Source organism: Rana temporaria, chromosome 10 (assembly GCF_905171775.1).
Source record: "Rana temporaria chromosome 10, aRanTem1.1, whole genome shotgun sequence".
NCBI classification, from domain to species: Eukaryota; Metazoa; Chordata; class Amphibia; order Anura; family Ranidae; genus Rana; species Rana temporaria.
Genome location: NC_053498.1, coordinates 40,305,103 through 40,320,076, shown reverse-complemented (window position 1 = coordinate 40,320,076; position 14,974 = coordinate 40,305,103). Strand labels below are relative to the sequence as shown.

General features: G+C 48.3%; 1 protein-coding gene across 4 annotated transcripts in view; it reads left to right on the top strand.

Moving 5' to 3' along the window:
* Window positions 1-14,974, top strand: part of MED25 (mediator complex subunit 25) — a 555,669-nt gene that overhangs the window by 87,660 nt on the left and 453,035 nt on the right. For 3 of the 4 annotated variants that reach the window (XM_040327575.1, XM_040327572.1, XM_040327574.1), the window contains exon 5: window positions 11,043-11,141. The exons of the other annotated variant lie outside the window; for it this stretch is intronic. In XM_040327575.1, the coding sequence (XP_040183509.1) occupies window positions 11,043-11,141 (99 nt within the window). The remainder of the gene's footprint in view (window positions 1-11,042; window positions 11,142-14,974) is intronic. 4 annotated transcript variants of the gene reach the window in all.

Here is a 14,974-nt window from a genome sequence, read left to right as displayed (position 1 = left end):
AAAACCTGAGGTCCTTTATGTGTAGGAGGGGTTATATAGGGGTTTACTTCCTGTTTGACTATCTGCCAGTGTCCATCCACCAGTAGGTGGCATATAGTCCATTATATTGGTTGCTCTGTGTCCTGTGATTTTCCATCATACTTGCCTGTAAAATCCATTTTTCACATTGATGCTAGAGTTCCTATGTACATCGGTTCTTTTTCCCTGTTCGTCTTTCAGGACAGGTACTGAAGAGAGACACAGGCTCCTCCCCTCTCAGGAAACACCGCCTTCCAATTAGGAATTTAAGCCTCAATTTAAACTCGGCTCCTCAGTTTATGGTGTTTCCTCCGGCAGGGGAGACACCGCTGAGGGCCAAGGGCCAGACAGCTGGGGAAGCTGAGGCCAGTATTCCTGGGAGGGGGTCCCGTGCTCCCTGGGCTCAGGTCTGTTTATTTCACACGGCGTCCTGGTTAGCTGGGGAGGCTACATACCTGGACATTGCCGTGTTAGCGTCCCGCGGACATTCCTGGGGAGGTTTCAACCGCGGAGGTCTTTCCACAAACGCACAGGGGTGGCGCTGCAGGCGGTGTGCTCGCTCCCTGTGTGAATTCAGAGTCGGCCAGGAAGCTGGGCCGGATCGGATGATGAGCGACGTCAGTTCCTGGGGGGGCGGGCACTTCCGCCGGATACGCGTTGTTGGCCCAGACGCTGCAGTAGTGAAAAGGCCTGACGCTGGGCTGGTGCGGCCTCTCTTTCAGCTGTAGGGTCGGCGCTTTTTGGAGGCAGTTGCGACCACATTCCTCAGCGAGATGTCGGAAGTGGAGACCTCACGCGCACCTCCGGATGACGACAGCACCAGCCACTCTAAGGTAAGGAGAACCCTGGGGTGGTGTTCCCTTTCCATGTTGGCAGCCTTACTGGTGTTTTTTTTCTCCTGGTGGTCGGGGAGTCGTTTGTAGTGTGTCCCTGGTGATGGTTGGTTCTGGGGGAGCACTCCTGGTGGATGTCTGGTTTTAAAGCGCTGGGCTCTCTCTCATGGTACCCTCTACTCTCTTCTGTGTTTTTCAGTGTCCTTCCTGCAGAACTTCCCTTAGTGAGAGTTGGAATAAGGTTCTTTGCAGGAGATGCATTGAGGGGCTGATTAAAGAGAGGCAGAGCAGGGGTCTGAGCTAGCAGCGTCCATGAAAGAGCTTTCTGGCACCTTTCAATCGTTTAAGGATATTTTTGCTAACTTTCAGTTGCCCCAGAGCAGCCCTTCTATAGCGCAACCATTAGTTCCACCTTGTCCTGAGGTACTTCCCTCTGGGAGTAGAGAGAAACCTGAGGACATCAGAGAAGATGCTGAGGAGGAGCAAGACAGTGCCGCTTCTAGCTCCCAAGGGGAGTCGGATGGTGAAGAGAAGGAGGGGGGGTCCTCCCAGAGCCTCTCGCTATAAGCTTTCCCTCGAAGAGGTGGAACAATTATTGGAATCTATCCATACTACTTTAGGGATAGTTAAGGAGAAGAAGACACTGTCACTCCATGATCAGATGTACAGGGGCCTCGGAGAAGAAAAGAAAAAAGTTTTTCCGGTCCATGAGGTCTTGATCAATGCCATCAAAAAGGAATGGCAAGATCCGGAAAGGAAGCCTTTCTTTTCAAATGCTTTGAAGAGAAGGTTTCCTTTTTCAGAAGAGGAAGCTTTGGTATGGAACAAGTCTCCCAAACTGGATGCTGCCTTCTTGCAGGTGTCCCGGCATACGGACTTGGCGTTTGAGGACATGGCGGTCCTTTCAGACCCCCTGGACAGGCAGATGGATTCGCTCCTAAAAAAGTCCTGGGATGCTTCCCAGGGGAACCTAAAGCCGGCTATGGCAGCCACGGTGGTAGCCCGTAATCTGGAGCATTGGCTCTCACAGATCAGGGCTCACATTGAGGCTGGCACTCCTAAAGAGACTATATTGTCTTCTTTTCCAACCTTACTAAATGGCGTAAGGTATGTAGCGGGCGCTTCAGCAGAATCGGTCCGCATGTCTGCCAGATCTGCAGCCCTATCTAATTCTGCAAGAAGGGCTCTCTGGCTCAAGACATGGCAGGGGGATAGCGCTTCAAAGGTTAAGTTGATGCGGGATTCCCCTGACAGGAGATTTGTTATTTGGGCCAGGCTTGGAGGCTGTCTTAGATCGCACAGCCGACAGGAAAAAAGCCTTCCCCATAAAGAAAAAGTTTGGAGGACAGGCAAAGAAAAAATTCTGGACCCAAAAGAAAATGGAAGTCCCAAAACCTGAAGGAAAGAAAGTTTTGGGGACAAAAGGGTAAGGGTCGTGGTGGAGCGCTTTTTCGTGCTCCTGAACAGCCCCAAAATCCACAGTGACGGAGTCAAGGTGGGAGGAAGGTTGGGGGCCTTTCTCCCACAATGGGAGATCACCAGCAATCAATTTGTGCTGGGGATCATAAGGAGAGGATACAGACTAGAGTTCTCAAGTCCCCCCCCTCCCATTCAGACTTTTAGTCACCAATCTGCCACAGTGCAAAGAAAAATCTATGGCTCTGCTCTCCTCTCTTCAAGAGTTGGAGGATCAGGAGGTGGTGGTTCGAGTTCCATCAGAGGAGACAGGCAGGGGCTTCTACTCCCACATTTTTGTGGTCCGCAAGCCCTCCGGGAAATTCAGGCTTATACTTAATTTGAAACCTCTAAATACCTCGATCACGTACAAAAGGTTCCGGATGAATTCAATCTACTCCGTAAGGACTCTTCTCCTTCCGAACTGTTTTATGGCATCAATAGACCTGAAAGATGCCTATTTACGCATCCCTATAGCGGAATGCCATCAAAAATTTCTCAGACTGGCCGTAAGATCCAGAGAGGGGACGGTTCACCTTCAGTTCAAAGCACTCCCCTTCGGGCTCTCCTCTTCCCCCCGCATCTTCACCAAAGTAATGGTGGAGGTACTGGCTTTTCTTCGTCTCAGGGGCATCTTAGTGGTGGCGTACCTGGACGATCTGCTGTTTTTTGCCTCTTCCCTGGCACAGTTATCCCAGGATCTCCAGGTAGCAAGGGAGATCCTGGAGAACCTAGGATGGCTCTTGAATCTGGAGAAATCCAGTTTGACGCCCTCCCAAAAGGTCACATTTCTGGGATATGTACTGGACTCAACCAGACAGATGATTTTTCTTCCAACAGAAAAAATTCAGAAGGTGGACAGTGCAATGTCATTACTTCAGAGCAGCTGCCAGCTCTCTATAAGGAAGGTCATGTCAGCATTGGGGTTGCTGACGTCCACTCTTCCTGCAGTACAGTGGGCAGGTTTGCATTTTCGGCCCCTACAAGCTATTCATACTAAACGTTTGGGACCACAAACCGGGCTCCTTGGACTCCCTGATATCCATACCGGTTCACATCAAGAGGACCCTTTGGTGGTGGAGGAAGGGGGCAAACCTATTGCAAGGCCTGGAATGGATCTCCCCAATTTCCAGAACGGTGACAACAGATGCCAGTGGCACCGGCTGGGGAGCACACCTGAACTCCCTCTTTGTATAGGGTTGCTGGGAAAAAGAGGACTCGCAGAGATCCTCGAATTGGAGGGAGCTGAAGGCAATAGATCTAGCTCTCAGAGCCTTTCAGAAAGATCTTCAGGGCCAGCATGTTCGGATCCGGTCGGACAACTCCTCCGCAGTAGCTTATGTCAACAAGCAGGGGGGCACCAGGAGCAAATCCTTGTGGGATCTGACCAGATCCATCCTCATGTGGGCGGAGGCCAATGTCCTGTTCCTCTCAGCAGTGCATCTGAAGGGAGAACTGAATCAGGTCGCAGACTTCCTCAGCAGGAAGAAGCTGAGGGAGGGCGACTGGGTTCTGAATCAAGAAGTCTTCAGAGTGATCACTCAAAGGTGGGGTATGCCGGAGGTGGATTTATTTGCCTCAAGAGAAAACGCCAAGACACAGCTCTTTTTCTCCCTGAACAGGTGGGATGGAGCTCTGGGAGTGGACGCTCTGGCTCAGACCTGGCAGTTCTCCAGGTGCTATGCTTTCCCCCCTCCGGTTCTAATTCCAGCAGTCTTGAAAACTGCAGGGGGAGAGTACAACACTGATCCTAATTGCACCTCATTGGCCCAGAAGGCCATGGTTTTCCATCCTGAAGGGCTTATCGATAGAACCTCCCTGGATTCTACCAATCCAGGAGGATCTTCTTTCTCAGGGTCCAATCTGCTGTCCGCAGGTAGAGAGGTGGAATCTGGCAGCTTGGCTTCTGAAGAGGAGCTGCTAAGGGGCAAAGGCTTTTCAGAACGCTTAATTACAACTCTCCTAAGCTGCAGAAAGGAGGAGACGCAAGCCATCTACCAAAAAGTGTGGAAACGTTTTAACATCTGGTGCTCGGAAAGCTCTTTCAGTGTTTATAGCTCTGTAGCAGTTTTAGAGTTTCTACAGGCTGGGGCTGACAAGGGACTAGCCATTAGCACCCTGAAGGGTCAGGTATCAGCATTAAGCGTCTTTCTGGAAAAACAGCTAGCGTTTGATCCCTGGGTTTCTAGATTTTTCAAAGCTTTGAGTAGACGGAGACCAGTTAGAGCCTCCAACTTCCCAGTATGGGATCTCTCATTGGTTCTACAGGCCTTTACAGAAGAACCATTTGAGCCTTTAGATAGTTGGTCCTTAAAGGTGATCACACTCAAAACAGTGTTTCTAGTAGCGATCACCACAGCTAGAAAAGTAAGTGAACTCGAGGCCCTATCTATTAGGGCTCCCTTTTTTCAAGTTTTTTCGGATCGCATTATTTTTAAGACTGATCCGGCCTTTTTACCGAAGGTATCTATGAAAATTAGAAGAAGTCAAGAAATTACATTGCCTTCTTTTTGTTCAAATCCTGTGAGGGAACAGGAACGCAACTTTCACAACCTAGATGTTAGTAGGTGTGTCCTCCAATACTTAAATAGCACGAGTCAGTTCAGGAAAGCCGATTCTCTTTTTTTGTTTTATTTTCGGGGTCCGGGAAGGGGTCTAGGGCTTCTAGATGCACAATAGCCAGGTGGTTAAGAGCAGCCATTGTTCAAGCCTATGCTTCTAGGGGGGTGGAGCCTCCACAGGGTATCAGGGCTCATTCCACCATGGCAGTGGCAACTTCCCAAGCAGAGTGTGCTGGTGCTTCCCCGGAGCAGATCTGTAAAGCTGCAACATGGTCTAGTTTCTCGACGTTTGTGAAACACTACAGACTGGACCTACTTTCAGCCAAAGATCAGGCTTTTGGACGTAAAGTACTACAGGCAGTAGTCCCACCCTAGGGTAAGGTGCTCGCTTATCCTCTCTACAGTACCTGTCCTGAAAGACGAACAGGGAAAATTGGCGTTACTTACCGGTAACATCCCTTTTCCAGGAGTCTTTCAGGACAGCACTGGTACCCACCCTCTTTTTGTAGGGGATATTTCTGGAAGCTCATCATACGAGGCTGTCGGGTAAGATGAAATGTTATATTTTTATGACGTGTTCTTGTGTCTCCGCAGCTGGCTGGAGGTTCTCTGGAAAAACTGAGGAGCTGAGGGAGGATGAGGCTTAAATTCCTAATTGGAAGGCGGTGTTTCCTGAGAGGGGAGGAGCCTGTGTCTCTCTACAGTACCTGTCCTGAAAGACTCCTGGAAAAGGGATGTTACCGGTAAGTAACCCCAATTTTTTGTAAGCAGTTATTGCAACCCTGTCAGGGGGGTTATTAAAAAAAAAAAAAAAAATAGCACCCTGTAAAGAAAACTGCTTCATAATTATCTGTCTGCAGTTTTTTAAGAAACTTTGCTCTGTGGCAGACCACTCATCCTAGCCAACAAACGGGTAATTTTGAAGCCATTTTCTTCACATGCTTTAGGACTTTATCTAACTACTAGCGATGGGCTTGGGCATATTTGGATCGAGCCTGCCAGGAAGCCGGCACTGCACACCGCCAATCATAGGCAGCGTGTGTATGTGCAGCTGCCACTTGGGAAATACCTCGCTGCCTATGAGTGGCAGTGTGCAGCAACTGCTTCCTGGCGCTCGATTCGATTACGATTGAGTCCATCACTACCAACTACCTACTTTAACCACTTCACCCCCGGAGGATTTGGCTGCCCAATGAAGGGCCATTTTTTGTGATTCGGCACTTCTGTTTTAAGGGACAATTGCCCGGTTGTGTGATGTGGTACCCAAACAAAATTTGACATCCTTTTTTTTTTCTCTTTCGTTTATGGATGGACACAGCAACAATCTTGACAAAGTGGGTATTCAGCCTTCAATCAGGAGAGGACTAGGCAGAAACAGGTTAAATATTTAAACGCATCAAAAAACTGTACAGTACCGCCCCTGGGGCGGTCCCTCTAGGTACAACCCCTCTCTCTGCATCATGCGGCTGTTTTTTTCTGTCTAGTGTATGAGATGGACATGGCTCCCTTCGGCCCATGGTCCGAATGATTTTTTTTTCTATTTTTCTCTACTTTTTGTTCCTGAGAATCTACTATCAACTGCCGACTGGGCGACAGGCTGAATCACAAATCCTTGTAGTCCCGCCCCCCCCCCCAGTTTCGGCCATCGAGTGTGCCGAGCTCTAGCTACGCGCTGGGTTGTTCACGACGTGCCCCGTTACTCCAGGGGCGGCCGGCGAGCTACATGCTCCGGAGCACACATATGACCGGGCTCTATGCTTGAATCATAGTATGCCTGGCCGACGGCCACCCCCGTAACCGCATGGGAGATGGACCAGTCAGGAATGCCTTCCAGCGTATCCACACAGGACGGCTGGGCAGTACCGTTCGGGTGGTGAATCCTCTGGGGGGGGGGGCACCTCTCATTCTTTTTGCAGCGACTAGGAGGGTGGGCTATGTACCTTGCCATTGCATCCGGGGGTGTCGGGCGCATGGGTCAGCATGGCGTCGGAAGTGGACGCCTCCTCTGCAGTACCACCTGAGTTGGCAACTGGTGCACCTGCTGTGTTAGTGGACGATATGTCAGCGGTCCTGGAAGCCTTGTTACTAAGGTGGAAGCGGTGGGGGGTAAAAACGCCCCCTGCCATCTTCCGGGGACAGCCCGGAGGGGGAGCCAGGCCCAGCTACATCTGGTGGCCCTGGTTCTGATGCGTCTGGGGACAATTACCACGACCGGTTGGACAGTGGCGATGTCTCCGGGTCAGCGCGCAAGTAGGCTCTGATAAGTGATGTGATACGCTAAAGATGGGGGATTCTGCGGATACGGTGCTGTAACGGTCTGTCCATAACCTGGCCTGCACTGCCAGATGTTTTCCATTTGTAGCTTATCTTACTGGCTGAGATAATCGCCTGCTACATGTACACGGTGGTGGGCTCAGCAGCGGATGGGGCCTTGGTGTCTCAGACCCTTAACTGAGTGGGAAAAAAAAGGAACCTCCATAGGTTTAAAGGCACGTCTGGCTCCCCCGGACGGGGTGGCTCTGGCCGATCAATTGGTACAGGGCCTTAAGTTTGTCTGCGAGTCAAGCTTGGATACGATTCCCTTGCTGTCCGGAGCCTTGGTCTATGCGGTGGTGTTATGCCGCCTGATCTGGCTAAAGTGTTGGTCTGCGGACCAATCTTCCAAGAAGGCCCTGATGGACTTGCCCTCGAAGCGGTACCGTATGCTCAATTTCACACGCAAGTGTTGCAGGAGGAAATTCTGTCCAGATGGGACACGTGCCCATCGTCCCTGGATTGTCAAATCCGGATGAGCCACCTGGTTCCTTCCTTTTCACTGAACGGTGATCACGACAGACGCCAGCCTTACCGGTTGTGGGGAGTCTGGTGTTTGTCGACCCAAGGTCGCTGGACTCCGGAGGCATCCTGCCTGCCAATCAATGTCCTGGACTTCCAGGTGATCAGGCTGTGCCTCTCCGCATGGTTTTAGAGGCTACAGGGGCATCCAGTCAGGATCCAGTCGGACAATGCCACGGCGGTGGTGTATGTCAACCATCAAGAAGGGACAAGAAGCGCGGGGGCAGCTTCAGAGGTCGCTCACTTCTTGAGGTGGGCATTACGAAGCGTGCCGACTCTCTCGGCCGTATACATTCCGGGCATGGAAAACTGGCAAGTGGACTACTGGAGTCGCCAGATGCTGGACCAAGGAGAATGGTCTCTACGCCCGGATGTTTCATCTCATTCACCGGAGATGGGGCACGCCAGACATGGACATCATGGCTTCTCGTCTCAATCGGAAAGTATTGAGGTTTGTGGCCAGGTCAAAGGACACCTGGGCAGACGCGACACACGTTAGTGGTACCGTGCGGTTGGTATCGGCTGATCTATGCCTTTCCTCTTCTAAAACATCTTCCCCATCTACTTCGCAGAGTTGAGGTCGAAGGGATTCTGATTGCTCTGGATTGGCCTTGGCGTCCTTGGTACACCGGCCTGGAGCATCTGGTGTCACATTCCCTGGCGTCTGCCACTGTGAGTGGACCTTCTGTCGCAAGGCCCTGTACTTCTTCCTTGCTTTTATAGTCGCTGGTTTAACGGCATGGCTGTTTGAAAGCCAGGCGTTACGGGACCGAGGCCTGTCGGATTTGGTGATTTCTACCACATTGAGGGCACGAAAGTCGTCCTCTCTGAAGTTTTTACCATTGCATCTGCAAGGCTTGCGTCTGTGTGAGGAGATGGCGTGGCATCCGCGTACTTGTTCGGTTTCCAGGGTCCTGCTGTTTTTAACAGTGTGGGGTGGACCAGAAGCTTGCCTTAAGTACATTTAAGGGGCAGATTTTCTGCTTTGACTGACTGTCTTCTTTCAAAGACCCTTGGCGGCTCACTCTCTGGTGAGTACGTTCGTACAGGGGGTTTTGACATGTGGCCCCTCCAGTCCGTCCTCCACTACCTCCATGGGACTTGACCCTGGTCCTTTTGGTGCTTCAGAATCCACTGTTTTAGAACTTTAGGGAAATTCCTTTACTGACGCTTTCTCAGGAAGTGGTCCTCCTGGGGGCTATTACGTCAGTTAGACGTGTTTCTAAGCTGGCAGCCTTGTCTTGCAAGGCTCCATATCTGGTCCTCCGCAGAGTTAAGGTAGTGCTGCCCCACAGCCTTCTTTTCTTAAGGTTGTTTCGACTTTTCTTCTTAATGAGGACATTGTACTTCCGTCCTTGTGTCCTCGTCCGTTGCATCCTAAAGAGGTGGCGTTGCATTCCTTGGACGTTGTCTAATCTCTGAGAGTATACTTGTCGGCTACTGCTCCATTCCGGAGGTCATACTCAGGTTTCAGTGGCTGGTCCTCAGAAGTGCCTGGTGGTCTTGTGCTTCATGCTTACGCCATAACAAAGTCGCATAGATGGGAACAGGTACCATTAAAAATAAATGGGCTGTGACTTGTCATGTGACTTTAAACACATGACAAGTCCTGTTTCCACTATTGCAACCACAAAGTTGCATTATTTAGAGTGTACGACTGATGCGATTTTGAGTGCAGCTCTGATCCAACGTTACAATCTGGATCAAAGTCGCATCAAAGCATTTCTGTTACTGTTTCAAACAATTGGCTGGGACTTGTTATGTGACTTTGTGTCCAAAGTCGCATGACAAGTTTCACTAGTGGAAACTGAGCCTTAGTGTGGTTGCCTGTACTAATATCATTGTAGACTGTGAGCTTAGACCCCCCAGAGCACTTCCTGCTACACTCGCCCTCTCCCCTCCGGGTCCTGTGTAGATGGGGCTTATGCCCTCCATTTTATCATGAATTGGTTATAAACAGAAAGGGTTGTGGGACTTTATACGGAGCATGACTGTAAGGCAAGTATGCAAAGACGTTTTTATTGATTTCTCGTTTATATACAAAGATTCATAGTAAATTATGTAACATTGGTAACTAGATATTAACTTAATATTTTAGAAAATCTCTCTCTCTCATAAAATTGCATACACACATCTCAACATGATCCACAATTAAAGTGATGGACATATTCATATAGAATGCATTGTTCAAGTTGGAGGTAGACATAAATGATCTTAAAATTGGTAAAAGATTTTTTTTATAAAATGCATAGTCCTGGAGAATCTCAAGCACATGATGATTGCAAGGTGTAGCATATACCGGCTCTACGCGTTTCATGGAGTGCATCCCTGGGTAGACCACCCCCCCTCAGCTTTCAATATTGGCTCTTTAAGATTTAGCTTACCTGTAGGTAAGAGTGATGGGGGAATTTATGTCCCTCTTCCTTCTATTCCCTTATGCCAGCTATTTGATCCCTTTGCATTCATTTATTCTTATAGATATTTTTAACTTTGATTTGCTCCTGATGAGTGGATGCACTTCATGAAACGCGTAGAGTCGGTATATGCTACACCTTGCAATCATGTGCTTGAGATTCTCCAGGACTATGCATTTTTATTAAAAAATCTTATCAATTTTAAGATAATTTATGTCGAATTTACAAGCCCCAAAAATTAGCCGACAGGTGTTCACCTGATAGCAAACAACCTTGTATTCTGTGGCTGGTGGTACATTAGGCATTGTAACAGCCCTGGTGAACGGAGTGAACCACAACTGCGGTAAGCAAGGAATTCAATGCGATTCCCTATGCGACAACTCAGTATTAGGCCCCAGGCGTGACTCCTCGCAACAGGAGTTTGGGGGATCTATACATCATCTCTGTGTCACATAAAGAAAGGCGATGAGCTACTAAGCATGGACGCATTACAACATGCGACCAAGGCTTAGCGTTTAAAATTAGTTCAAGGTCAATATCCCAAATCACCACTACATGCAGGTGATTATCAGTAAGGGACCCCAGGCGTCACCGGCGGCCGGTAATTGAGGCCGCGGCTTTCCGGCTTTCTGCAGGCCTAAGCTTCCTTCTCAGGGCGCCAGATCGCTAATTCCAGTCGCAATTGCGACCGGGCGCCCGGACTTTGTCGAACCCTGGCCTAAGCCAATGACCAGACAAAAAGGAAATGGGCTGTAGGTATTTACTGGCAGAAAAAAAGTTTTACTATCCAAAGTTAAAACAATAAGGGCAGAAGATTTAATAGATGGAAAGATGAAAAAATGACTGAAGTCTAAGCAATAAAAGTTGATTTCTGTAGGTTATTTTATCTAAATGTGTAGCGTTCAGCTATTTTGCTTTTTCTGCAGGTTTATGGGTGGTGGTGGGGAGAGCTGCAGCCTTATCGCTGAGGGACTTAGCACTGCTCTGCAACTTTTTGATGACTTCAAGAAGATGAGGGAACAAATGTAAGTTATACTAATTACCCCTTTTTTCTTCTATATAGTAGAATATTTGTTCAAAAAGATGCAAACAATAATGTAAAACATTTAGTAGTATAGACTAAAACAATTATAACAATCTAAATCTATTTAAATGTACTGCATAAAACAAAGTACATTTTGTATATAGTACCAAAAGTGTGCCTGCTCCAGAACAAGTTAAGTTTGTGTATTGGTGCTGACTGTCAGAGCAGTATCAAAGCGGAAATACTGCTTGATGAATGGTTTTCACAATTGCTTGTGTTCTCAACAAACTGTCAAGCCATCAAATGGCAGGTTTTATAACTGATTACCTGTGCAGCACCATGGCAACTGTAGATCAAGCAGAGGCTACGATGGCAGCTTCCTTGGCTGTAAAGGGTAGGAAGGTTTAGTTCTGCTTTGAGAGTCTAGTATGTGGACCAGCAGAACAACGTTTCTGGAGCATAGTCAATTGTCAAGCATTGAGTTGATGGGGAGGCGAAAAGTGGTCAGAGAATGATGTGCTGTGGCACCTGGAGGGGTGAGAGAGACAAAGCCGTGAATAGCTGGCTGGTGAGCTGGGTGGGGGATTTGCAATTGCGTAGTAGGCATATACAGTATCTCACAAAAGTGAATATACCACTCACATTTTTGTAAATGTTTTATTATATCGTTTCATGTGACAACACTGAAGAAATTACACTTTGCCACAAAGTAGTAAGTGTACAGCTTGTATAACAGTGTACATTTGCTGTCCCCTCAAAATAACCCAACAAACGGCTATTATGTCTAAACCGCTGGCAATAAAAGGGAGTACACCCCCAAGTTAAAATGTCCAAATTGGGCCCAACTAGACATTTTTTCTCCCCTCATTTTTTTTATTTGTTATGTTAGGATCTATCCAGTTGAGTTGACAGCCAGTGCTTTTCAGGCGTGTGCAAAACCCTCTTCATCAGGACTTGACATTGTCTGAGAGTAATCTGAACAACTGTTTAATCAACCTTTTAGTATAATATGCAGTACATAGATTTGAACCAGTCACACATGCTAAAAGAAGGGAGACCTTGTGTCCCTGAAACAGAGGTATTGACATATTTTTCAAGCGTACAAAACTCACTCATACTGCATAGTGTATTTGAGCACTGGCTTTTCTGATTATTCAGTTTGTTGCAGTGCTACCATGGGCAAACCACCCTGAATAATCAGAGAGGTTGACAAGATGTTTGCAGGACACCTCACATTTTTGTGAATATTTTATTCTATCTTTTCATGTGACACTGAAGAAATAATACTTTGCTACAATGTAAAGTAGTGAGTGTGTCTAACAGTGTAAATTTGCTGTCCCCTCAAAATAACTCAACGCACAGCCATTAATGTCTAAACCGCTGGCAACAAAAGTGAAAACAACCATAAGCGAAACTGTCTAAAGTGTCAATAAGCTTCATGAGCATACCGGGTCCTTCGGTCTGGTATGGATTTTAAGGGGAACCCCCATGCCGAAAAACTGAGTGGGGTCCCCCCAAAATCCAGACCCTTATCCGAGCACCAGCCTGGTCGGTCAGGAAAGGGGGTGGGGATGAGCGAGCGTGAGGCCCTGCACCCCCCACCCCAAAGCACCTTGCCCCCATGTTGAGGAGGACAAGGGCCCCTTCCCGACAACCCTGGCCGTTGGTTGTCGGGGTCTGTGAGCGGGGGGCTTAACGGAATCAGGGGGCCCCCAGATACCGGCCCCCCACCCTAGGTGAATGAGTATGGGGTACATCGTACCCCTACCCATTCACCTGGAGGAAAAGTGTCAAAAAAATAAACACACAATCATTTATTAGTCGGCTTCGGGGGTCTTCTCCGCTCTTCGGGGGTCTTCTTCTGATTTCGGGGGTCTTCTTCTGACTTCAGGGGTCTTCTTGTTCTTCGCCCACCCTCTCCGGTGCCTTCTTCCGGGCTGTGCCGCCGCTATCTTCTTTGAAGCTCTTTTACTATCTGCGGCCAGCCCGGTCTTCATCGCCTTCTTCCCTCTTCTTTTATGTCATCACCACCTGGAGCATGCTGGGACCGTGACGTCATAAGAGGCCTATATAAATCGCTGCGCACCGCACACCTGGCATTACAGTGGGAGGGAGCATCGAGTCAACATCGGAAGAAAAGAGGGAAGAAGGCAATGAGGAAGACTGAGCTGGCCGGGCTTCAAAGAAGATAGCGGCGGCGCAGCCCGGAAGAAGGCACTGGAGAGCGGGAGAAGAACCAGGGAGAGCGGAGAAGACGAAAGATGACCCCCGAAGCCGACTAATAAATGATTTTAAAAACCTGTGTAGTGTGTTTATTTTTTTGACACTTTTCCTCCAGGTGAATACGATGTACGATGGGGTACGATGTATCGTATGGGGTACGATGTGCCCCATACTCATTCACCTAGGGTGGGGGGGGCCAGGTTCTGGGGGCTTCCAGATTCCGATAAATCCCCACCCGCAGACCCAGACAACCAATGGCCAGGGTTGTCGGGAAGGGGCTCTTGTCCTCATCAACATGGGGGCAAGGTGCTTTGGGGTGGGGGGGCACCCCATGTTGAGGACATGCGGCCTGGTACGGCTCAGGAGGGGGGGGGGGGAGCTCGCTCGATCCCAACCCCTTTCCTGAATGGCCGGGCTGGTGCTCGGATAAGGGTCTGGTATGGATTTTGGGGGGGGACCCCACGCCATTTTTTCGGTGTGGGGGTTCCCTTTAAAATCCATACCAGACCGAAGGGCCAGGTATGCTCATTAAGGGGGAACCCATGCCGTTTTAAAAAAAAAAAAATGGCGTGGAGTTACCCCTAATTATTGGGGATCAAAGTCAAATCCCTGCTCATTGAAGTCAAACTTCAAGTTGTGGGGCAAAGTCGGATCCACAGTCGTATGACTGTCTTTGCAAAATCGCGGCCGCCTCGCGGTAAAATCACGCGACTTTGAAGTCGCACTAGTGTGAATGCGGCCTGAGTGAGCTCTAAACTATAGCCTTTAAAAAATGTAAAATACTGGATTAACTGTACAGATGGCTATTGCCCAATAAATCCCAGAGCTAGTAAAGAAGAATTTGTGTATGATCCCTGAAATGCATTGAATGTCAACTCTTAACCACTTTACCACCGGGCCAATTTTGGCACTTCTCTCCTTCATGTAAAAATCACATTTTTTTTGCTAGAAAATTTATCAGAACCCCCAAACATTATATATTTTATTTTAGCAGACATCCTAGGGAATAAATTGGCGGACATTGCAACTTTTTTTCTCGCACGGTATTTGCGCAATAATTTTTCAAGTGCCTTTTTTTGGGAAAAAAAACGGTTTCATGAATTAAAAAATAACAAAACTGTAAAGTTAGCCCAATTATTTTGTATAGTGTAAAAGATGATGTTACGCCGAGTAGATACCTAACATGTCGCGCTTTAAAATTGCGCACACTCATGGAATGGCGCCAAACTGAACGGTGTTTACATATGTGGGCGGGACCTGCATGCATGTTCGTGAGATAACGGTGACAGGAGTGTTTTGAGATTTTTTTTTTATTATTTTACTTAATTTTTTAATTTTTTTTACACTTTTTTTTTTACATTTTTTTTTTGATCACTTTTATTCCTATTACAAGGAATGTAAACATCCCTTGTAATAGAAATCAGCGTGACAGGTCCTCTTTATGGAGAGATGTGGAGTCAATAAGACCCCACATCTCTCCTCCAGGCTTACAAGCATTAAATCGGTGAAAAAAAAATCACTGATCACATGCCGACAGCCGCGATTGCGGCTTTGTTTACTTCCGGCTACCGGGCCTGACGCCATAACGTCGCGCCCAGGCCTCCGACGGTC